The 26,622-nt window shown below is 41.8% G+C and overlaps 1 protein-coding gene across 1 annotated transcript in view; it reads right to left on the reverse strand.

Annotated features, from left to right (window-relative positions):
* The window catches only part of LOC136863821 (cell adhesion molecule Dscam2), a 760,504-nt gene that overhangs the window by 237,654 nt on the left and 496,228 nt on the right, over positions 1-26,622 (reverse strand). The window contains exon 14 of the mRNA XM_067140158.2: positions 17,239-17,386. Coding sequence (XP_066996259.2) covers positions 17,239-17,386 — 148 coding nt within the window. The remainder of the gene's footprint in view (positions 1-17,238; positions 17,387-26,622) is intronic.

The raw sequence follows: 26,622 nt of genomic DNA on the forward strand, positions 1-26,622 counted from the left end.
GCCCCTTCTTAAATCCAGACTGCAAAGGGTCCAAAAGAGCATTTTTATTTAGGTACTCCAGAACCTGCTCGTATACTAAACGTTCGAAGGCTTTAGAAAGCGCAGGGAGTATGGACACCGGACGATAGTCAGAGGGTGATTGTGGGTCTAAACTCTTAGGTACCGGTATAATATTGGCTGTTTTCCAGACAGTTGGGAAAGTTCCGTTTAGTAAACAAACGTTCAGTATGTGCGTCAGTATAGGCAGGACAGCACCCATAATGTTATATATAAAAGCAATAGGAATATCGTCTACACCTGTGGCCTTTGATTTAATCGAGTACAAAGCCTTTTTAACCTGATTTTCTGTGACACTGTGAAATGTGAATGGTGGATTGGCTGGAGGGGAGGGCGGTGAAACGGTACAGTTAATTGGGGTGGGTTGAATATTTATTCTACTAAAGTAATCGTTCAGTTCGTCAAGTGGAATGTCCGGAGTTGTCTGTCTCTGTTGATGTTTTCCTATTCCTAGAGCTCTAAGTTGGTCCCATGCACGATTAGAATTTATGTTGTTAGCTAAATTCCGGAAATATGCACATTTTTTATTTCTGATTAATTGCTTTGTGCGATTTCTTAAGATCCGGTAAGTTTCGAAGTCTGCGTCATCTAGGGTATGCTTATAATGTCGAAATAAAGAGTCACGGTGGGCCATCATTCTCTTGGTTTCATCATCTAGCCATGGACAAGAAGGGCGAGAAACCTTTATTCGACGTTTGGGGGCATGTCTGTCATATAAGTTCTTTACCATCGTATTAAACAAGTTAACTTTAGCGTCAGTATCATTTAGACTCCGTATATCGTCCCACGGTAGTTGATAAGCGTCATATTTCAAGTAATCCAAGTTTAAGTCCTTCGTATTTCTGACAGTTATGTACTTGGGTTTGTATTTAGGCACATTGAGAGAATAGGATAAATATATAAGGTCGTGGGTCGAAATGGATGGTACAGGGATTTGTACATGGGTTATTACTTTACCTGGGTTGTTCGTTATAATGAGATCTATGAGTGTGTGTGATAAACGGTTTGTTGCATACACGTGGTTCGTGGGTTGTAGTGGGAGAATAGTCATGTTACAAGTACTAAACAAATCTACTAATCGTTTACTGTCATGAGTCGTATTAAGTAGGTTACAGTTAAAGTCACCCATAATGATTATGTGTTCATAAATAGCCTGGAAGTCTAGTAAAGTTGTTTCGAATTCGATCATATCAGTTACACCAGGCGGTTTGTATATGACAGAAAACATCACTTTTTGTCTGTTGATATTTACTTCAACGAACATGAATTCCGGCCGTGTTCGTACACCCCGGGAAGAAGTACATATCACTCGGCTCTGTAGATCGTTTCTACAGTAAATCGCTGTCCCGCCACCACGCCTTCCATCCGACCGATCGAAGCGTCTTAGATCATATCGATCGATAACCACCATGGAGGAAGGGATGCTAGGAGTCAGCCAGGTTTCAGAGATGCAAAGTATATGTAAATTATTTTCCGTTAGTATTGCTTGAATTTCGTCGTAGTGCGCCGTAGTACGTAGTACGCTGATGCTGTACGATTCATGTTCGCCTTTATGTACGATATGAATATGTCATATAGCGCGTGTGTTGTTATTTGGTTATTGTGTTGACTGGGTGAGTTTGACCTATGTTGCAGTGACCCAGATATCTGATCAGTGCTCTCAGATCAACCTCATGAGACATCGACTGACTCTTGTCATGCTGTTACGGTTCTTATTGTAACGTGTCTTGATACTATATTATTTATTCTACTTTGCATATTTGGTCTCTGCGCGCGCGCGCGCGCGCGTGTGTGTGTGTGTAGGCGTTGTGTGATTATCGGATCTGTGTTATTTTTTCAGTGCCTTATGGATGTTGCTTTTATCATTATTATTATCATCATAATTTTATCTTACTATTGTTCGCGGCTTGTTGAGCCAATTTATTTGCCTATTTCGGATTCTTACTCTGAATTCTACTTGTTTCAATTGACTCATGTTTATTTCAGTATTTATTGCTGGACATAACAGGCTTCCGCCCAATACATGTTCTTATTCACATCAGGTTACAAATTAAAATTAAATAAAGTTAAATAAAATAAGGCAAGTAAAATAAATTAAATTCTATATCCATATAGGCCTTGAACAACTTCTTCTCGGAGGTCCAGTGGCCATGGCATTTCGGCAGACGGCATGCGCTAACAATCTGTTTATTTGCTTCCGTAACTATGGTAACTCCTTTTAATCTCCTTGTGTTCCATGTTTGTTCCTTTTCTGCCAGCTTTGCTTCACTGGCGTTTTGATTGCTGGGGGATACAGTCTCTTCGGAGATTGTTGGGAGCGATGTTCCTTTTTAAATAAGTGATTGAAGTCTTGTCTTATCTGGGGAACTCTAATAATATGTTGTCTCGTGTGAAACCTGCTACTTTCACCTCTTATTGACGTCTGGCCCTTGAGAAGGAAATGCTTTGCATCGAATTTTAATTACCACTGTCTGGAAATAAACGAATATAACTGTGTCACTTTTCATGATACCTCTGTTGCGATAGAGTAAAATTTCATGAGATTGAGTTTAACAAGTTAAACGACTCGATTGTGATTAAGATACCCTCACAGACTTTCCCACCACCCCTTGGAAAATGAGTCCTTTCCTTGCCGTGTCATTTTACCCAATTCCAGTTCAGCAGATGACGCCGAAAAATTACGAGAACACCAACATCCATCAGCATTAAAAGACAAAGACACCTCCGCACAGGCCATGAAGGCCCTTGGAGGAGTGGAAGGTAAAGGCTTCCACCATTGTTAACCGCGGCGCGTGATGGGGTAGAGTGGTTAGCTCTACACCCGGCCGCCTTTGCCCCAGGAATTAACCTGGTACTCATTTTTGGTATAGGCTGAGTGAACCTCAGGGCCATATGCACCTCCGGAAGTGGAAATCTCGTTTCTTAAATTTTACGACTTCCTGACGGGGATTCGAACCCACGTCTTTCCGGGCGAACCGAGCACGCCTTTACCGCCTCGGCCAGGCAGCCCCAGGACAATCTTTCCTCCACGTGGGCAGGGATTGCACCGCTTACTTCTTAAAAAGTTGATGAATGATCTGGTGTATTACGCAGTGAGCTCTAAACCATAGTGGAGGTAATAGTCTGTATTAAGTAACCGTGAAGCTTGTTTGCGCACGTCACCTGTTAGCGACCGTCAAGTGGGCACTATATTCACGGCCGTCTTACTATGTAATGTTTATTTAATCCCTATTTCTAAAAACTTTACTATATATCAGACATAATTTGAATATGTTTTACTAAATTATAGTATGTGCTAAAATTAATAGATGAACTACTGTACGGACCAAATGATGATTCACGAACTACTAGCACACTGCTCGTATATGAATTCCGGCTGTAATACCATTCAGTTCGCACCGAGCTCGATAGCTGCAGTCGCTTAAGTGCGGCCAGTATCCAGTAATCGGGAGATAGTGGGTTCGAACCCCGCTGTCAGCAGTCTTCTAGATGGTTTTCTGTGCTTTCCCATTTTCACACCAGGCAAATGCTGGGGCTGTACTTTAATTAAGGCCACGGCCGCTTCCTTCCAGCTCCTAGGCCTTTCCTATCCCATTGTCGCCATAAGACATATCTGTGTCGGCGCGACGTAAAGCCACTAGCAAAAAAAAAAAAATCAGCTATTGCGCACTCGCAGCCACGGATGGGGCGAAAAGACATCAAACCTGGAAAGAGGGATTGTTCGGAGGATGGAGGTTCGAATCTCAGCCCTAACAATGGTCACCCTATGTGATGATTCAACACTCTCCTGGTCAATACTGGTATAATTGTATCTAGTTTCAAGTCCTGGGACACCAGCGCTACCTTGAAGCCAATACTACTACTACTACTACCCTATACATATACTAGAAGAATTTTGTCTGCACATTGCTCAACATTACAAAAAGGACGGTATTCCTGTATCGGGCGTGATAGCATCATGAACCGCGCCACGAGAAAACGGATGAACAGAATTTAATCAAAATCGGTATGAAAATTTGGGAAATAAGGCAGTACAATCTAGGATAGAAATCACTTTATTAACGCTGGATGAAATGATAGTTTAGGGGAAGGCCTAAAATTTAATTCTCCAGTACTTACGTTATTAATGGTCCTACCGATAAACACTACATAAGTTATCGATAATACAGTTTAGGATCACTTATATCTTATACAGTTTTTCCGTACCGGCTATGATAACAGATATATTAGTGAATTTATATTTTATGCTTAATACGTATCAGCGTTGAGGCAAGAAACATTTGCAGAACATAATTTAATAAAAATCAGTATATAACGTCGGGTAAAAGGCAATAAAGTCTAGGCTCTAAACAATTTTATTCAGGCTGGGTGAAATCATACTTTACGGAAGGTCTAAAATGTAATTCTAAAATATCGATGTTATTAGTTTTCCTATCGATAATAACAAGACATGTAGAGAAAACAATTTCTGATCATTTATGTCTTATACATTGTGATAGTACATATATCACACCCCCGAATTATATGTAGAAGTTAGAGATATTATTGTCAGTATTCGATTTATTATTATTATTATTATTATTATTATTATTATTATTATTATCAGTATTTCATTTGTATATTTTGCCATTTATATTTGTAAGCTGGAAGATATCCACATATTTAGGTATGAGTAATTTGTTTTGCACGAGTGGGAAAATATTGCTTTAATAACTCTGGTTATTTGGTTGAGTCATGTGGATACCCCAGTGTTTGTTGTGATGTACTTGTGTCGGGATATTCAATGAGTCATGTATATATCCCAGCCTGATGAGATGAGCTTGTTGTTGTATTAGGAAAGTTTGGTGACTCATGGAATATACCCCAGAGTTTGTTTATCTCTTGGGAGAAAGGAGAAGTTTAGGGCATGTCTTGACAAGATGTTCACTCATGATTGGCTGGCAAGGACCAATCCAGACGTATCATCTGAGAGGAGGGGGATGTTGATGTCTATAAAGGTTGATCATACGGCGGCAACCGAGGTGATTGTAAAGGGACGAGAAGGAAGATAACTACAACCAGTGACACTGTATAAGAGAACTACAACTGACGCACTGTACGGGAAGGAAATGGTGCTGATACACGGTACTGGAGTGACACGGCTGCAATGGACTGTACTTCAAACGTTCGTGGAGCGTAGTCTTGTTATGTTCGTGGAAAGTGGATGATTGTGGAGAGTGCTTGCGCATTAAGTATTGTAGCACTTGTAGCGGCCTAGCATTATATGTTGGTGAAAGCTATTTCAGACTTTCCATAATTTATGTTGAGGATCGACAGACGTGTGTATATATCTTTACAACAAGTGTTAAAATATGAACACAGTAGTACAAGGTACAGTATCTGTGTGATGTGATAACTGCCGATTATGAGAATCGGTAAGTCGAATTGATATAGAGACAGTGAAGGGTATTTATCTTCATACATGTACATTGTTCATCGGACTATCGACAAATGGTAGCTTAGTTCTCGCTTTCGTTTTCCCACGATTTTCATTATTGTTGTTGTTGTAAATATGGAGTCTTTCAGCAATATTTTATGTGTGTATTATATGTATAATGTTGTACGTTGATGAGGTGCTCATGCACGGAATTTGTTAAGAATATAGTTAGCTATTTTAGAATCAGTGTTATTGATGAACCTAGGTGCAGTTCCTACCTAATTAGTCATTTTCAGGAGGTTAGGTAAGGCCTGCAGCAGATGTACCAGTACGCAGCATTATGTACACGCCCTGGGATATACAGTTTATCATGCTCTTATCTAAATTCGAGGGATCCATTCTGGTGAACTCTGGCGCCCATACTACGGATTTTTCGGTTAATTATGCTTATTAATTTTAATAAGTTTTTGAGTAATTTTATTTATATATTTTTATTCATGATTTTATTTATTATTATCATCAAAAGGTTACAACATTTTTACCGTACAAGCTATGATAACACATGCTGTTGATTTATAATTTAGAGTTTTGTTGCTTATTCCAAGTCAACGCTGAGAATCTCTAACAAGAAAATATTGTTTAGTCGCGACAACTGGCGATGGTGGTGATTTTGTCTTGATTGTCTTACGGTGAAAAACCGCGTGTTCATCAGTCCATATCGGAAAGAGAAATTGTAAAGATGATAAAGATGACTCTCGAAATTAGAAAAGGTCGTGAAGGAACGTCATGAAAGGAAGAAGAAGGACTCCCTTTCTATCGGATGCCCTAATGTCACAGTAAGAAGAAAACTAGTGTGATGTCCTACAATATCCACATAACATTGATCAACATTAATATTACATTCACTATTATTTGTCGAAATGTGTCTTGTCACTTCTGCTGCCACTGATCTCCAATAGGACCATAGGAACACAGATATTGCCAAGTAGAGCAGCCTGCCTAAGTTTTGGCGAGAAGTAGCTCGGGAATTAGATAACTTTCATATTTAGTACGTCATTTCTCTGGTTCAAACACACTGGTTCATCATAGCATTTCAGCTATTCGATCCCTGGTATAAGGCTATGATAAGAATGGGTTGTGTGAACACTTAATAAAAAACGGCGGATCAATGTTCACCGGTGTCTGCGGCCAGGTTATTCCAGCTCTGGAACTTGAAATCGTTAGAACGCCAGCGTAGTACTTTTCGTGAAAAGTGAGAAACTATACCGTTTCTCATTTGATCAAGTTTCTCATACGATAGTATTGCTTTTAAATGTGACATTCCAGTCTGTTAATATTGTATTCAAAAAGAATAATAACGCCACTGTAATGACCTATATCGAGTTCAGTTTAATATTTGTTTGTGTTTGTCTCAGCATCATGGGTAAATAGATGAGTGGGTTTTAATGAAGCTTGTTATTTCAGTTTAGAATAATATCGAGTGTGATTTTGGATATACGCTGGTCAAAAAAATTTCAGCAGGAAGGGGTGCTTCCGAAAGGACCCAAAGCATAAAACTTAATGTATCACTCTTACGGTTTGTTATACCAGGTGTCACCCAAGCTTCGTACTTTCTACTTATAAGTGTCCCGCATGCACTAATGATGAACGGGATGCCTAATCACTGGTTTGCAAAGGAGCGCTACAACGTGCTGTGTTCCGGATGTGAAATAAATAGCAGTAATTTTAATACACAAGTTCCGTAACAGGGTGCATTTGTAAACACGCCAAAGATGCAGAATGTAAAGTTGAATAAGTACAGACATTCCAATCTACCAAAGAGTTGCTTATGCCTTGAACGATCCATTAACACTCAATTGCAACTCTGTTCGGCGAAATACTTGTATAGAAGGCAGGCGGCTATTTGGAAACATATGTGCATACCGTCTGCGAACTTCGCTGCGTTATGATCAGATTTTCCATAGATTCAGATTATGTTTATGTATTCGTCGTAATGTTGAGATATGTTGACAGCAACTGTAGTGTTGCTGTACCGAATACCAGCCTAACTTACTACTACCGCAAGTGGGCACCTTAGACAGGCAACGCTGGGGCTCATGCAGTGAGCTATTTTTCTGATACAGTGAAAAGTAAGGTCAGTGGCAGCCGTGCGACGGGTTAAGTCCAAGAGCCAGTAACTAACTCTGTAGACTATAAAGAGAGTTCCCATGGAGCTCGTTCCGGCTTTGTCTATCTGTCAATATTTCTGGAATCGATAATTGGTTTTCTTTCATACAGGAAGGAAGGGATCAAACAAAGATCAGCAATAATAAAAAATAATTCTGAAACTGCAAATGGCCGCAGAGAATACGGAAGCGAGTACGTCACGACAAGTCGCTGACAGGGGAGGCATGCCCACTTACGCACCTAAGAATATGGGGAATAATATGAGGGGGGGGGGGAAGTATAATCATGCACATGCTAAGTAATTGTTCCGTCGACGACGGGGACTGCAGCTAATAAAAGTAATAATAGATTACTCATTTTTTATTTACAAAATTTCCCTCATTTGAAGATTGCCACAATGAACGAAGCATAACGAAACAAATTAAATTATAATTTTGGTTTACAATAATTTTGTTGATTAGATTATTCTCATCCCGGTCTAGAAAGCCAAGATTAACGACCGAGAGGATTCGTCGTGCTGACCACACGACACCTCGTCAACTGCAGGCCTTCGGGATGAGCAGCGGTCGCTTGGTAGACCAAGGCCCTTCAGCGTTATTTTTTAGGTTATTCTCATAATATCTTTAAACTATATGATTTATAACTCGTAGCAATGATTTCTCAGTAATGAAATGGAACCTCATAAGGCTAACAAATATTATACAGTAGTTTGTAGTTCCGGAACCTCTAAATTAAACTGCTTCCAAAAATTCACAATGAATCGAGGAAGAGTCCCTCAATCTCCTATCATCGATATTATCACTTTAATATCCTTAAATCCAAATTTATCTTTATAATAAGTTATGATCGGCTCATAGATAAGCATCTTTACCCTATCAAGTGTTAATCCATGTCGAAGCGACCGTTTTCTTGGACCTTGATATTTCAGATTTCCTTAATTTTTAGGTGTATAGATGTAGCTACGCCAAACACTACGATTTCTTGACTATACATGTTTCTTGTGGTGAGTTGTCGAACAATGACAACTTACTTGATTTTACCCACACCTTGAGAATTAAAAATGTAACTACGTATTAAAGCCATAGACCTGGTTCTGGTACGTTTTAAGCCTAATGGCATGGCCTTCCTTAACGCGGACGGTGCAACTGAAGAGCTTGTTTCTAAAATTCAATATATCAAAAATATTGATTTTTTCAGGAAATTCATTTTTTGAATCGGTCGTCGAACTCAGATATTTTGAAGACATTCCAGAAATTAAGTACTGAAGGAATGAAATCTTCTTTCAACAGCTTTACAAATGCACGTGGTCTTACTTGATAGCTACCATTTGTAAAGTGTTTAATGAATATCCAGATAGTATAATTTAAGATTTCGCACTTCTGTCCGCAGGCTGCGGGAATTCACAAGAGTGCGCAATATGGCATGTGTCAATTTGGCGTAATAAGAAGTCTTGACAGCTAACGCAGTAGTTCGCTAGTAACTATTGGATTTTAAGGAGTGTTGTGAAGTTATTACGTGACGGTTAAGTACACTGTAAATACTTTTGGTGGAGTGTTCTTTGCATAAGAAGAAGACACCAGTTAAAAGTTGCCTTCAAAAATTCCGTAGTCAGTTTCCCTGTTCTATAGTACAATCAAAACCGTATGTGCAACAACTCGTTCACAAGCGGCGTAGTACTGGTTCCATAACTAATAAGAAAACGCAGCGAAGGAGACCAGCTCTCACGCAGGAGACGTTAGAAGATATACAGGAAAGACTGCAAGCCAGTCCACATACGTCACTTAGCTCAGGAAACTTGTAATTCACATTCGTCAGCACACAGTGCAAAAAGAGTTATTTCATTTACGATCTTACTGGAATCATTCAGTAGTAAGTGCAGTTTCATTTACTAGTTTATTTGCTTGCCTTATTTATTTATTTATTTATTTATTTATTTATTTATTTATTTATTTATTTATTTATTTATTTATTTATTTATTTATTCATTCTGAGCCTCCGTGGCTCAGGCGGCAGCGCGCCGGCCTCTCACCGCTGGATTCCGTAGTTCAAATCCCGGTCACTCCATGTGAGATTTGTGCTGGACAAAGCGGAGGTGGGACAGGTTTTTCTCCGGGTACTCCGGTTTTCCCTGTCATAATTCATTCCAGCAACACTCTCCAGTATCATTTCATTTCATCTGTCATTCATTAATCATTGCCCCAGAGGAGTGCGACAGGCTTCGGCAGCCGGCACGATTCCTATCCACACCGCTAGATGGGGGCTTCATTCATTCCATACCTGACCCGGTCGAATGACTGGAAACAGGCTGTGGATTTTCATTTATTTGTTCTGAACATGTATATGTCCAGTTAGTTCACATTCGTTTAATTTCTATAGGGGTAATAATGCTGTTTCTTTGAGACGATAACGTCGCTGTAATCGCTTTTCTGCATTCAAATCCATCGGTACTCTGCTAAGAAGTCGTAAATTATACTCCTTATACTTTAGTGCTCTATGCTGTAGGAAACCATTGTTCTCAAGAAATCGCTCGAAGCCAATTATTAAATATTTCTGGCCGAGAAAATGAGAACCTGCATGAACAATTTAAAGATCACGAACAACATGTACCGATAGACACCCCTAGTAGGTTGTGGTATTGGTCTATAGCCTACTTTTATTAATCACTTATCGCACAGAATTGACTAGGCTATGAAAATGGATTCCACTCCCCATTCTTCGACGATGTGTGCACCCATATGGTACTCACTGCTTAGGCATGTTACTGTAATACGCTTTGAAGTTTCACTTTGAAATTAACTTCACACTATAACAAAACCCTCACCACGACGTTCACCATTGCCAACATAACGACTATAACGATTTTTAGCACCCAATCGCATTACTATTTTGTATACAGGTTATTTCGTTGAGGTCAATGGTTTTAAGTTTTTCTGATGAGAGTAGTACATGGTAGTATGCCTTTTCTGTGTAACAGTCCGTTCCCTTACGACATTAGTTTTTGTTTCAGTTCTTTTGAAAAAAATTCCTTCATGCGGCATTAATTGAAATCGTTTTAGCCAGAATATAAATTCTAAATCCTCAACTTGGACGGTAGGTCGATGATCTCTCGTAGGATTAGGCCTTTGTCTTGTTCTGAGGTGTGATTACAAAAAATAACATGGCACAACAGCCCCGAAGGACCAAGGCCTACCAAGCGACCACTGTTTATCTCGAAGGCTTGTAGATTACGAGGTGTCGTGTGGTCATCACGACGAATCCTCACGGTCGTTATTCGTGTTTGCTAGACCGGGGCCGTAATCTCATTGTCAGATAGCTCCTCAATTGTAATCACGTAGGCTAAGTGGACATCGAACCAGCCCTCATATCCAGGAGAAAACCCCTGTCCTGGCCGGGAATCGAACCCGGGACCTTCGGGTAAGAGGAAGGCACGCTATCCCTACACCCAGGGGCCGGCGGTGTGATTACCACCCATTAATATTGAATTGTATCTCAATCACTTATATCTTATTTGATGGCCGAGTCCATGGCTAAATGGTTCATTGAGTCCCAGGTTCGATTCCCGTTCGAGTCGGGGATTTTAACCTTCATTGGTTACGATGGCTTGGGGCTGGCTGTGTGTGCCGTCTTCATCATTAGAATTTATCATAGGTATGGACCCATGCTCACAGATACGCAGGTCCCCTTACGGCGTCAACTCGAAAGATCTGCACTAGGTCTTCTTTGGTGAATATTTCATCTACTCTAATTCGGTGCGATCTAATGCTGTTAGAGACCAGCGGCATTAAGTACTAAAATCTTCCTTCAACAGCTTTCCAGGTGCACATGGCCTCCTTTGATAGCTACTATCTGGAAAGTGTTTGATAAATATGCACATAGTATAATTTAAGACTTCGCACTTCTGTTCACAGGCCACGGGAATTCCCAATAGACAGCAATACGGCTCGATCAACAATATACGGATTCTACTTGTGAACTGTAGAAATGGATGAGATTTCGTAGCAGTTATTCCAGTGGATTTTTTTTATAAGTTGCCTTACGTTACACCGACACAGATAGGTCTTATGGCGACGATAGGAAGTGGGAAGGAAGAGGCCCTGGCCTTAATTAAGACACAGCCTCAGCATTTGCCTGGTTTGAAAATGGGCAATCACGGAACACCATCTTGAGGGCTCGAACCAACTATTTTCCGAATACTGGATACTGGTCGCACTTAATTATTCTAGTGTGTTAGTGGTGCTAGTCTATCAAGGGAGGAAGGAATAACGTTGTACCATCAGTGACATCACATGAGTAGTCACAGTGGGCGTTGTTCGCCAAATATCCTGTGGTTCAAGTTAAGTTCCTTTGACCTAGAGTTGCGATTCTGTTTGGATCTGACATGGCTCCTCAGGTGTAGTTGACTGTCTAGTGTAATAAATATTTAACTATACAGTTTAGATTTGGTGAAGTCCATTTTTAATACTGCACATCGAGTATTAGACAAAAAGAGGAACAACGCCTTTACAGCTTGGGGTATGTGTACAACGGTTCATTCTCTAGTACTATCCTCGTTGTGATCGTTGCAACTTTAGCAGTCTGCAGTCAGAGTGGATGATCTTTAACAAAAGTCGACAGTGTTATTGTAGTGCTGAGAGGAAGACCATTTGAATCCTGCACTATATCCGTTATCCTTGAATTAGTTCACCAACTAACCTGCTCCCGAAGGGCGCCACAACTGTCTGCTGAGGCGAGCTGGTGCGGACAGTGACAGATATTGGTTTGAACATCAGACTGTTGAATAAGATGAGTTCAGCAGAACAACATGATGTGGTTAGAATTATAATAAATGAAAACGTTTGGCAAACCGCTATTTTTCGTGGTATGTCGACAGTTTATGGCAAGAATTGTGCAGTACTTTTCACAACTACTGTAGAAATAAACGGATATTTGAACAGCGCATGTGAAATCTACAGAGACGATATGAGACCGCGAAATAGTCCTCATGCCATAATGTCGAACAGAGCTGTCTACCCGGTACGTATCGTGTAGCTGTAAGATTTTATTCGAGAATTGTTAGGTTGGAACCTCTGAATATTTTTGTGTTATTTCCAGTTTTCACGCAAAGAAAATACTAGAATTGTAGGTACGTTGATTAGGGCCTAAACTATTAACATTTTAATCGTAGCCGTTCCTCATTCTAAAGGCTCCGAAAACCAATGTATGTCACTGCAACGATAAGCCGGCAGAGCCGAGCGAATCAGCCTTGTGATTAAGATCGCTTGGCTGCGAGCCTGAATTCGGGAGATGGTGGATTCAAATCCCAGCGTACCAGGCGAGTTGGCCGTGCAGTTAGGGGCGAGCGGCTGTGAACTTGCATCCACGAGATAGTGGGCTCGAATCCCACCGTCGGCAACCCTGAAGATGGTTTTCCGTTGTTTCCCATTTTCACACCAGGCAAATGCTGGGGCTGTACCTTAAATAAGGCCACGGCCGCTTCCTTCCAACTCCTAGGCTTTTCCTATCCCATCGTCGTCATAAGACCTATTTGTGTCGGTGCGACGTAAAACCAGTAGAAAAAAAAGAATCCCACCGTCGGCAGCCCTAAGGATGGTTTTCGTGACTTCCGAATTTCACACCAGGAAAATGCTGGGGCTATAACTTAATTCAGACCACGGACACTACTTTCTCATTCCTAGCCCTTTCCCATTCTTCCGTGGCCTAAAACGTTTATGTGTCAAACCACTAGGAAAAAATCAGATAGAAGAAGGAACAGAGGGAAAATGGGGTTGCGTATTGATTGCGGATAGTATCGATTACGGACAGCCCATTAATAGTCTCGATTGTGAACAAAAAATATTTGGGAAGAACGCCAGCTAGTTCCAGGATTTTCCCCTTCACCCCTCTTACCAATACAGTTGTGCTTTATAGCTGTGAAATGAAATGTCGTATGGCTTTTAGTGCCGGGATATCCCAGGACGGGTTCGGCTCGCCAAGGTGGAGGTCTTTCTATTTGACTCCCGTAGGCGACCTGCGCGTCTTGATGAGGATGAAATGATGATGAAGACAGCACATACACCCAGCCCCCGTGCCGTAGGAATGAACCAATTAAGGATAAAATCCCCGACCCGGCCGGGAATCGAACCCGGGACCCTCTGAACCGAAGGCCAGTACGCTAACCGTTCAGCCAACGGTTGACTTTATAGCTGTCATACGGAACGTCAGCTCTACCGCAGTGTTGAGTTTATTGCTTGCCTCTGTTCATTAATCGTTCACGTGCTATTATGGAATTTATAGAGACGGGGAGAGGTAAGGCATGTACTTTATCGTGTGGTTATAGTTACAGACAATTTAGAATTAGTAAAAATGGTGTTACTACCTGGATTTATTTGAAGGAGACAACGAAAAAGTGCAAAGAAAATTTATTTACTAAAGGTATATAACAGAACTTAATTTTAACATACCTTAATAAATTTAAAGCCGCCTCTGTGGTGTAGTGGTTAGCGTAATTAGCTGCCACCCCCGGAGGTCCGGGTTCGATTCCCGGCTCTGCCACGAAATTTGAAAAGTGGTACGAGGGCTGGAACGGGGTCCACTCAGCCTCGGGAGGTCAACTGAGTAGAGGCGGGTTCGATTCCCACCTCAGCCATCCTGAAAGTGGTTTTCCGTGGTTTCCCACTTCACCTCCAGGCAAATGCCGGGATGGTACCTATCTTAAGGCCACGGCCCCTTCCTTCCCTCATCCTTGCCTATCCCTTCCAATCTTCCCATCCCCCTACTAGGCCCCTGTTCACTATAGCAGGTGAGGCCGCCTGGGCGAGGTACTGGTCATACTCCCCAGTTGTATCCCCGACCAAGAGTCTGAAGCTCCAGGACACTGCCCTTGAGGCGGTAGAGGTGGGATCCCTCGCTCAGTCCGAGGGAAAAGCCGAACCTGGAGGGTAAACAGATGATGATGATGATGATGATGATGAATAAATTTAAAAAATAAACCACTCTGTTAAGTTTCAACTGGTTAATATATACTTTATGTGAAGATGTGTTAAAATACATTATATTTACTATTTGTGGTCCAATTTCATTTTTTTTTTGCAAATTGACAAAATTATAGCCTCTCTGCACGTGACATGAAGCGTGTAGAAGAGGTTTTAATTTAATTTGGTTGTATATATAGCACCGCCTCTGTGGTGTAGTGGTTAGTGTGATTAGCTGCCACCCCCGGAGGCCCGGGTTCGATTCCCGGCTCTGCCACGAAATTTGGAAAGTGGTACGAGGGCTGGAACGGGGTCCACTCAGCCTCGGGAGGTCAAATGAGTAGAGGTGGGTTCGATTCCCACCTCAGCCATCCTGGAAGTGGTTTTCCGTGGTTTCCCACTTCTCCTCCAGGCGAATGCCGGGATGGTACCTAACTTAAGGCCACGGCCGCTTCCTTCCCTCTTCCTTGCCTATCCCTTCCAATCTTCCCCTCCCTCCACAAGGCCCCTGTTCAGCATAGCAGGTGAGGCCGCCTGGGCGAGGTACTGGTCATACTCCCCAGTTGTATCCCCCGACCAAGAGTCTGAAGCTCCAGGACACTGCCCTTGAGGCGGTAGAGGTGGGATCCCTCGCTAAGTCCGAGGGAAAAACCGAACCTGGAGGGTAAACAGATGATGATGATGTATATATAGCAACGAAAGAAATTGTTTTTTATTAATAAATATTGAATTATTAACTATTATATATTTGTTTACTTATTAACTTTATTTCACGAGGGTTTTTCTCTAGGAAATACTGTCTGCAATCGAGGCACGTCAAGACTATTAATGGTGTGCCCGCAATCGAGACTGCCCGCAACAACGAAAGGGGAAAACCTTAGAAAGAGCTGGATCTCTTCCCGAATATTTTGTGTATGCAGTCGAGACTATTAATGGGATGTCCTCAATCGAGACTGTTCACAATCGGGACGACAGGGAAAATGCGTGGAGCAAGAAAGACTGCAGATTGCGTGTCGACTTTAGGTCTACTTTGTTCACTTGGTGAGGGAAAGACAATAGATACTGATGCGTCATAGGTTTTGATCAAAGATATGCGACAAAGGAATAACTTCGTCAACGGAACATGCAAAACAAGTAGAGTTGACTCAGTGTCTTCCTAAGTATGGCTTAATTCATCCTTGTGATTCCTTCTTACACTTCCTGGGAAATGTTATGGATTTAGTTGTCTAATACCATAAAGATATTTTCAGATATGGTACTTGCAGTCAGAGCGATGGGAACTATTGGCTCAAAACACGGAGCTTATATCTTATCCTCACTCCCAGAATATATCACAAGCGAACAAGTTGTTACTGAGATGTTGCATACGGTTTTAACTATAGATTAGCGAGAACTCCTAAGATAATGTCATTAATGAATTTTTCTAAGAGATTCAAACCGCTGAATTCGTGAGACGAGTTTCCGAGATACAAATATTGAGAAAATGTGACGTCAGAACAACAAGGAGTGAAGTCTGGTAAAGGATGTGGTGCAAGTACAGAGTACATACAATGTCTCCGTATCTTTTTTTTTGCCGCGAAGGGGCAAACCGTAATTATTGATGCAGAAGTGGATGGAATACTTTTTTGGAACATATAATCAATTTGATACAAAAGGACTTCCAGATTATATTCAGGAAATTGCTGACAGATCCGCCTCTGTTGTGTAGTGGTTAGTGTGATTAGCTGACTCCCCCACTGGAGGCCCGGGTTAGATTCCCGGCTCTGCCACGAATGTTGAAACCTGATACGAGGGCTGGAACGGGGTCCACTCAGCCTTAGGGAGTCAACTGAGTAGAGGGGTGTTCGATTCCCACCTCAGTCACCCTCGAAGTAATTTTCCGTGGTTTTCTACTTCTCCACGCAAATGCCGGGATGGTATTTAACCTAAGGCAACGGCCGTTTCTTCCCTCTTCCATGCCTATCCCTTCCAATCTTCCAATACCTCCCCCCTCCAAAGGCCCCTGTTCAACATAGCAGATGAAGTCACCTGGGCGAGGTACTTGCCCTTCCCCCAGTTGTAGGCCTATCCCCGACCAAATATCTCACACTCTAGGAGACTGCCCTTGAGGCGGTAGAGGTGGGATCCCTCGCTGAATCCGGGGGATAAACCAACCCTGGAGGTTAAACGGGTTAACTTAATAAATAAACTGATGATAGATGTGAATGTATATAATTCAGTGCTGTAATATCAAGAATGTTAGAAAGAATCGGTTTTATTAAATTAAGAATCAAATCAAAATCCTACCGGCGAGGAAATTCTTCGATCCAGGAGGAGTAGCTGTCAGTCGAATTTTATCTACGGAACTTGCTATTTTTCTCTTGTATTAGGCAACTTGTCTTCACCAATCCCTAGGAATGTCTTATGGAGAGGAATGGTAGTTGAGTAACACTGTCACTAGTCCCGTGAGTATGAACACGATATCAAAAGTCCGTGAAACTGCAAGTTATCCAGTTTTGCGTCAATTATTAATGAAAGGCAATCAGCGTTTCATGTAGGCATTAAAGAGGGGTAACCGACAACACAGGGACAGATGAATGTTCTCTCACACTTCATATTTCTGTTCAAAATGGTAGGAAGATCTGTTTCCATGTGATAGAAGTCACTTACCTCGTTCTCCCTTGAAGTTCAAGAAAAGTCCCTTCCTTCCTCCAGCTGAAACTGATGGGCAAGTCCCCAAGAGCCTGACAGCGCAGACTAGCTGAGCTTCCACGACGAACCATTTCCTTCCTGGATCTCACTTTGAAATGAACGGGCGCTACAACAGGACACAAGGGGTTTTATTTATATTTCTGTAACACAGTGCACAACACTATCTGGGATACTCTTCTATACACAGTATTTCAGGGAATGTGGATATCTATGCAATAAGACTATAATAATAATAATAATAATAATAATAATAATAATAATAATAATAATAATAATAATAATAATACGGCGATTAAACCTGAAGCGCTGTATGCAAGTGAAATCTTGGTACTTAATAATAAAGGTGATCTCGTAAACATCTTGAAGGAGGAAAGGAAGATCTTGAGGAAAATTCTGGGCTCAGAGAAAAAAGAAGAGGTGTATAGACTCAAATCACGCAAAGCTGCGGAAAGACTATCGAACCTTGCCGCAGACATTAGGAAACGAAGACTGAAATTCTATGGACACGTTCACAGACTATCGTTTTCAATGCTAACCTACAAGATTTTGACATATACTGAAAAACTGAAGAACGTACCATGGATGAAATATGTTAAAAGTGATCTGGAAAAGACCCAGATAGAAACATCAGAAATACTGGACAGAAACATTTACCGTCAGAAGATACATAGATGGGTAGTAAAGCCAGGGAATGAAGTCCCTAAAAGATCGGGGAGTAAGTGGACAGAGGAAAGAAAACAGGCACACAGTGAAAGAACGAAAACAATATGGACTGTTAGAAAGGCGAATCATAAATGTAATGCGTGATCCAACGAAGTCCATACGCAAATAATAATAATAATAATAATAATAATAATAATAATAATAATAATAATAATAATAATAATAATAATAATAATAATAATAATAATAATAATAATAATAATAATAATAATAATAATAATGGCTAAATGGTTAGCGTGCTGACCGTTGGTGTCCGGGGTCCCGGGTTTGATCCCCGGCAGGGTCGGAAATTTTAATCATAATTGGTTAATTCCGCTGGCACGTGGGCTGGGTTTATATGTCGTCTTCATCATCATTTCATCCTCATCACTACGCACAGGTCACCTTTGGACGTCGAATGAAAAGACCTGCATCTGGCGAGCCAAACTCTTCCTCGGACACTCCCGGCAGTAAAAGCCGTACGCTATTTCATTTTTCATACTACTACTAATAATAATGCCGAGTCTGCCTCTGTGGTGTAGTGATTAGTGTAGCTGCCACCCCCGGAGGCTCGGGTTCGATTCCCAGCTCAGCCACGAAATTTGAAGAGTGGTACGAGGACTGGAATGAGTCCACTCAGCCTCGGGAGGGCAGGGCACCTCAGCCATCCTAGAAGTGGTTTTCCGTGGTTTCCGACTTCTCCTCCAGACAAATGCCGGGATGGTATCTAACTTAAGGCCACGGCCGCTTTCTTCCCTATATCTTCCAATCTTCCGATCGCCCACAAGGCCCCTGTCCAGCATAGCAGGTGAGGCCCCTTGGGCGAGGTACTGGACCTCCTCCCAAGTTGTATCCCCGTCCAAATGTGTCACGCACCAGGACACTGCCCTTGAGACGGTAGAGGTGGGATCCCTAGCCGAGTCCGGGGGAAAATAAACCATGGGAAGTAAATAAATAAATAAATAAATAAATAAATAAATAAATAAATAAATAAATAAATAAATAAATAAATAAATATAATAGTGCCGGGTTGGATGGTTCAAATAAAAGAGCGTTGGCCTTCTGACGTCAAGTTGGCGGGTTCAATCACGACTCACAGTGGTTCTGAAGTGTGCCAGCATCTTGTCTATAGATTTACTGGCACGTAAAGTAATCAGAACTGTACACTGAACTGCTGGCCTTCCCTCACTTGGCAACGAGCAACCAACTTCACTCCTGCAGTAACGACTCTGACCACTCTTCAAACCAAGCAGTACAATCATGTAGCCTACGTTTACTCCTGCTCGTAACTGCTGTGATGAAATGGATAGACATTTTATTTTCTAAATAGAATATAAATGCATCCAACCAGTAATCTGTGGGTTGTGAATGTGGACAGAAGAAAATGGACAAGGTTAAGGGAAGAAAGAAAAAAAAGCGTATTTAGGAGAATTTATTGTAGACTAGAAAATGTGGGAGATGATTAGCTCAGTGGCTTAACTGCTGGCTTACTACATGTTTAATCATAGAAACACCTGACTCAGTTCCAGAGAAATGACAGTCGAGCAGGAGTGACTTGTGAGTGCACACCTCCTGGAAGACGAACACATGTGACATTATCCCGCTCGTCTCTTCTCCATCCTCAGGGATGGCCGAAATCTATGCCCAAATGTTACCTGTTCCCATTTTCAACCGAAAATATTTTGCTCGTGAGTGTACAAGTGCCCCATGTGAGCGAGTTTTCAGCTGTTCGGGTCTATTAGCAGGAGACAAATGACCTGAACTAGATCCAGAGAGTGTCAATGACGTAATAGCTATCCATAAAACATGTAAATAATCAGAGAATTGTCATTACTTATATCTTGTTATCTAAGTTCATAAATGCATACGTTCATGCGGTATTCTTTTGGGTTGGCAACAATGCGGCGTGAAGGGATTGCTTACCGTTATTCCGTTGTTTTAAAGGAGTTTGGAGTTTGTGTGTTGTGAAACACATGTTTTCTTGATTGTGAACGTATTGTTTGTGTATATTTCAGGTAAACGGATATGGAATGTCAAGTTGAGAATAGTGAGCATTTCCGACACACTTTACTCTTTGAGTTTAACCGAGGATCAAGTGCAGCAGGAGCTGTGAAGTGTACGGGAATGAAGCAATTGCTGAAACAACAGCTCAAAAATGGTTTTTCCACTTTCGAGCAGGACGGTTTAACTTGTCTGATGATCCACGTTCTGGAAGACCTTCAGATTTTGACGCAATCACTTGAATTTGTTGCTTTATGAGAATCATCGTCAAACAACACGGGAAATGCGCAAGTTTATGGATGTGATCAGTCAACTAATTTACGCCATTTGCATTCGATGGGTAAGGTACAGAAATTGGGTATTGGGTACCACATGTGCTAAGTGACAGTAACAAAAATCAGCGAGTAAACATCTGTTCGTCGTTGCTTGCCTGGCACCGGTTGGCTTGTGATAGGCACGAAGCATTTCTTTCGAACATTGTCACCGGTGATGGGAAATGGTGCCAGAATGTCAACATGAAGAAGAGGAAAGAGTGGCTCAGCCCATCAAAAAAAGCAACTCCCCGTGCCAAGGATAGTGCCCATCCACAAAATATAATGTTGTGTGTTTGTGGAACAAAGATGGCATTATTCACCATGTACTTCTTCCGAAAAACGCAACGATTACTTTTGCTATATATAGTGACCAGCTAAGACGGCTTGCCGTTGCTATTGACAACAAAACACAAAGCCAACAACCAGTCTTATTGCTCCATGAAAACGCTCGGCCGCATACAGCACAATTGACCAAAGGTGTGATTGCTGAACTTGGCTGGGAACCTCTTCCTCATCCTCCGTATGGCCCTGACCTTGCCCCTCAGATTTCCGTCTTTTCCGCTCACTTTCTAACCACATTCAGGGGCAAGAGTTTCCTGACTAAGCTTCTATTGACCAGTGTCTAACAGATTTCTTCCAGTCAATACCAAAACAGTTCTACAGGCGAGGCATTCAACTGCTACCTGAACGTTGGCAGGTCATAGAGAATGGAGGTGAATACATAACTGAATGATTGTGAGTTATAGTGCGTGGCATTGGCAGTAAAATAAAATAAAATGTAAATATAAGAAAAGCACGAACTTATGCATCGACCCAATATAGTTACGAGAAAATAACTTATTAATTAACTTAGAGAGACAGTATAAACTATGATTACTTCTCCTGTGTAGGCCTATTGTTGTTTGTTTACGTATATATATATAAATACTTTATAGAGCTGTATTGGTTTGTACATAAATAACACTAATTTTCCTCCTTAAAAATCATTAATGTTGTTGTTTGAGTCATCAGTGCATAGTCTGGTTTGATGCAGCACTCTGTGCCAGCCTATCTTGTGCTAACCCTTTCATTTCTACGTAACTACTGCATCCTACATTTGCTATAATCTGCTTGTCATATTCATAACTTGGTCTACCCCTACCGTTCTTACCGCCTACACTTCCCTCAAAAAACGAAGTGCACAGGTCATGGGTGTGTTAAGATGTGTCCTATCATTTTAACTCTTCTGTTCGTCATATTTAGCCAAATCGATCTCATCTCACCATTTCGACTCAGTACCTTTTCTTTCATTGTTGAAATTATCCGGGTGTTTAGAAATTCCTATCGCCTCACGAATGATTCTTGGTATAAATGTTCCTCTTTATAAATAGCAAAGGTGACGGCTAGATCATGGCTACCCACCCTAGTTAACTTGTCAATATCTTTCTCCTTGACTCTGGAGGCCCTGGAATGAACTATAATTCTAACAGAGTCTCTGTATCTTGAGTCTTGTTACTATGGAATGACAGTTGTCATTACGTTATTTGTTATTGCTCTGCTCTGCGACCAACATCGAAATGCTTCGTTATAAACATTACGCGACCCCAAATTAATATTGTAATGTCATTTAGTGGTCGTGAAAGTCTACGTATTAAGATACGCATGTATTGTTGTTCTTCTTAATCAGTTTATCCTCCAGGGTTGGCTTTTCTCTCGGACTCAGAGCGAGGGATCCCACCTCTACCGCCTCAAGGGCAGTGTCCTGGAGCTCCAGAATCTAGGTCGGGGAATACAACTGGGGAGGATGACCAGTACCTCGCCCAGGCGGCCTCACTTGCTATGCTGAACAGGGGCCTTGGTGGGGGATGGGATGATTGTAAGGGATAGACAAGGAAGAAGGAAGGAAGCGGCCGTGGCCTTAAGTTAGGTACCATCCTGGCATTTGCCTGGAGGAGAAGTGGGAAACCACGGAAAACCACTTTCAGGATGGCGGAGGTGGGAATCGAACCCACTTCTACTCAGTTGACCTCCCGAGGCTGAATGGACCCCGTTCCAGCCCTCGTACCACTTTTCAAATTTTGTGGCAGAGCCGGGAATCGAACCCGGGCCTCTGGGGGTGGCAATGTATTGTTCACGAACATGTATTTTGATCAGAGCGGATGGGTCCCAGAGTTGATAACGCGCACGTCATCTGTCCTCAAGATTGTGTATTCGATTTCAGGCTCAGTCGGTAAGGATTTAGGAGTGATAACATGTGAAATCCTATTTCAGTACATTTTTTGTTATTGGCTTTACGTCGCACCGACACAGATAGGTCTTGTGGCGACGATGGGACAGGAAAGGCCTAGGAATGGGAAGGAAGCGTCCGTGGCCTTAATTAAGGTACAGCCTGGTGTGAAAATGGGAAACACGGTAAACCATTTTCAGGGCTGCCGACAGTAGGGTTCGAACCCACTAACCGAGCTCGGTAGCTGCAGTCGCTTAAGTGCGGCCAGTATCCAGTAATCGGGAGATAGTGGGTTCGAGTCCCACTGTCGGCAGCCCTGAAGATGGTTTTCCGTGGTTTCCCATTTTCACACCAGGCAAATGCCGGGGCTGTACCTTAATTAAGGCCACGGCCGCTTCCTTCCACTTCCTAGGCCTTTCCTCTCCCTTCGTCGTGATAAGACCTATCTGTGTCGGTGCGACGTAAAGCAAAATAGCGAACCCACTATCTCCCGAATACTGGATACTGGCAGCACTTAAGCGACTGCAGCTATCGAGCTCGGTCAGTGCATTTACTGGCACGTAAAAGGACCCCTGAGGGCCAATATTCCATGCACCCTGGCGTCCCCCATGATCGTACACGTGGTTAGTGGGACTTACAACACATGTTGGGGTCGGACACAGAACGTATAAAGTTAACAACGTCACCGGTTATATAAAACGTGGTGTGTACCTCAACTAAGGAACTTGTAAAGCGCACCGGTCTGCTTGAGTAAAAACAATGGTTGGTATAGACAGGTAAACAAACCAGTCTGCAGTGCTCAGAATCGAGAGTTATGAAAAAGAAGCAGCAATGCGGAAAGGCGTGAGGCAAGAATGCAGTTTGTCCCTTCTCCTTTTAAATGTTTATATTGATCAGATAGTAAAGAAAATCAACAGAAATTTAGAAAGGGTATCAGAATTCAGGAAGAGGAAGTCAAAACTCTGAGATTTGCCCATGATATTGTTATTTTATCTGAGCCTGCAGCAGATTTAGAGAAACTGCTGAATGGTATGGACGCACGCAATTTTGGAGAAGTACAGGATAACGATTAATCTAAAACGGAGGTAATGGTGCGCAGTCGAACGAAGTCTGGTGATGCAGGAAATATTAGATACGGAAATGAAGTTTTAAAAGCAGTAGATGAATATTGTTACTTGGAAGAAAACTTACAACCTGTTTTCCAGTCTTTGACCGGGTCAGGGATGTAATGAATGAGTCATATATAGGCTATTAGTACGATGGGGTCGCCACTTCCAAAGTGATTTATTAATGACTGACAGATGCTATGAAATGATGATGGGGAGTGTTGCTGGAATGAAAGATGACAGGGAAAATCGGAGTACCCGGAGAAAAACCTGTCCCGCCTCCGCCTTGTCCAGCACAAATCTCACCTGGAGTGACGGGGATTTGAACCACGGTATCCAGCGGTGAGAGGCCGACGCGCTGCCGTCTGAGCCACGGAGGCTCCATTGTTACTTGGATAATCGAATATATAATGACGACAGAAGTAAGGAGGACCCAGTCCGGCTCCGCGGTGAGGGGTGCAACGCGTCCGCCTGTCACCAGGCGATCCCGAGTTCGATTCCCGGCGGGTCAGGGTTTTTTGATTTTAATGATTAATAACCCTGGCCTGGGGACTGGGTGTTTGTGACGTCCTTAATCTTCCTTTCCTCACACACAACATTTCACACTACTGCCATTCCAATTGCACGCAGGTTCATGTAATATGGTGTCAGGAGGGACAAAAGATCCACATGGGTCGACGCCCCGAACAAATAGCAATAAAAAAGGGAGGACACAAAATGCAGACTAGCACAAGTAAGGAAGACCTTTCTTAAGGAAAAAATGTGCTCATTTCGAATATTGTTATAGAAATTAGAAATATATTTTTGAAGACCTTTGTCTGGAGCGTGGCAATGTGTGGAAGTGAAACATGGAGGAAGGAGAATAGCAGGTTCCGAAATGTGGTGTTACACAATAATGCTGAAGGTAAGGTGGGTAGATCGAATCGGGAATGAAGAGAGGAGAATAATTTGGTGGATGTTTTACCAGAATGAGATATAGAATGATAGGACACATCTTAAGACACCCAGGACTTGTTCCGTTGATTCTTGAGGGAAGATTGATTTGGCTGTGCGTTTAGGGGCGCGCAGCTGTGAGTTTGTGTTCGGAATATAGTGGGTTCGAACCCCACTGTCGTCAGCCCTGAAGACGGTTTTCGTGGTTTACTACTTTCACAGCAGGCTGTAACATCATTCAGGCCACGACCGCTTCCTTCCCACTCCAAGCTCTTTCTTATCTCATCTTCGCCATAAGACTTATCTGTGTCAGTGCGATGTAAGGCAACTTGTAAAAAAATGAGGGAAGTGTAGGCGGTAAGAACAGTAAATGAGGGAAGTGTAGGCGGTAAGAACGGTAGGGGTAGACTAATGTATGAATATGACAAAACAGATTACAGTAGATGTAGGATGTAGCAGTTACGTATAAATTAAAAGGTTAGCACAGAATGGAGAGTTGCAACAAATGGACTGACGACACCAACAGGCAGGTGACTAAAACAAATAGAGCATAACTCACACTTACGAAAGTCACTCACTTCATTATCTTCTTTGTAGAAAAACGTCTTACATTAAATAAAACTGAAATGTGTGCCTCTAATTTTGTAGAACTGTATACATTTAACATTTATTGAACAGAGATCTCCTTATTTCGTAATTTACCTAAAGATACAGTCACTCAAAGAATAAAAAAAATGGGCGCATGGTATGAGGCTATTGGTATCAAAAGGAGCAAATTCCCACCTTCCTGCATTTTACAGTAGAAGTAGTTTTGTTTATCTAATGCGTTTCTGTCCACTCTACCTGAATTATTTTTTTCTTATATGTATAGAAAACGGGTTGTATGCGAATAATCAAAGAAAACCAAACATGTGATTTATCGTTTGTTCCGGGGTATCTGTGGAACGCAGAGGTGAAAGAAGGTGCTGGGTAGAATGGGTCTAACTACAATATCATAAATTAATTTAAAACTTTAAATAAAGTTATATTTCTTTTTTTAAAAACTTAACAACTTTTCTCTTAGTGAAATAATAATGACAAACTGGGGATAAAATTAGGGAGCTCCAGAATAGTAAATTTAACAATTCTGGGCCTCAAGCCCCCGATTTACAAGTTTTTGAGCTACAAGATCCAATTTACAAAATCTGCAAAGTCTCAATGTTTAGACAAGGACAGGAATATCCCAATTTAAGAGCACTTTGTTCCAAGGATTACAAGTACGGCCTTCCAAAGGCACCCCTCAATATTGCAGAACACTTAGAAAAGAGCTTACATGCTCTCCAACATTAAAGAATTTCTTACAACCTACTCAAGGCAACATTACATCAAAAAATCTTACAATCTCTGGCCTCTATAGGCACAATTTACAATTGAAATTACTTTTACTACTGGGCCTTCGTGGAAAAAGAACCGGTTAGATTACTGGCCCGAACACAAAATGAATGGAGGCGTACAGTTGCACTCCTAGAAACTTTTAAAACCCTAATTGGGCTCTCGGCCCGATGATGCAGAGGCTAATCCCAAGCTACTGAGGTGACTCGAATGAAAGTTAATTTAATGCATTACAGAAAAGAAAAACAAAGTACAAGGTCGTAGTCACCTCAAACCAAGTTGAAGGGGAACTCGAGAGGGTAATGCACTCTCTATCCCCGATTTAGAGTTTTGAGAATTTATGAAATTTTACATTAGCCGAAATGAGGTTTACATTTTAGAAAACAGAAGGTTACATAATTAGAAATTTGAACCTTCCCCTCGTATAAGTCTGCGGAGGTAGCTAGAGAAAAATTAGTCTGGTGGTCATTACCTTGGCTGCTGGTCTGCTTGACGAAGAATGAGGCACCCCTCCTCCTGTCTTAACACACACACACTCTCAGAAATACGGCGATCAAGAGACAAGGTAGCCGGAAAGGCCGCAGCTTATACAGGGTGGCCCACTTAAACCTTTCACCGCAGATATATCCGTAACAAGAAGAGATATTGAAAAATGACTTTCACAGGCATGAAGACAGGGAAGGGGCTAATTAAAGTAAATACTATGAGC

Source organism: Anabrus simplex, chromosome 2, assembly GCF_040414725.1.
Source record: "Anabrus simplex isolate iqAnaSimp1 chromosome 2, ASM4041472v1, whole genome shotgun sequence".
NCBI lineage: Eukaryota > Metazoa > Arthropoda > Insecta > Orthoptera > Tettigoniidae > Anabrus > Anabrus simplex.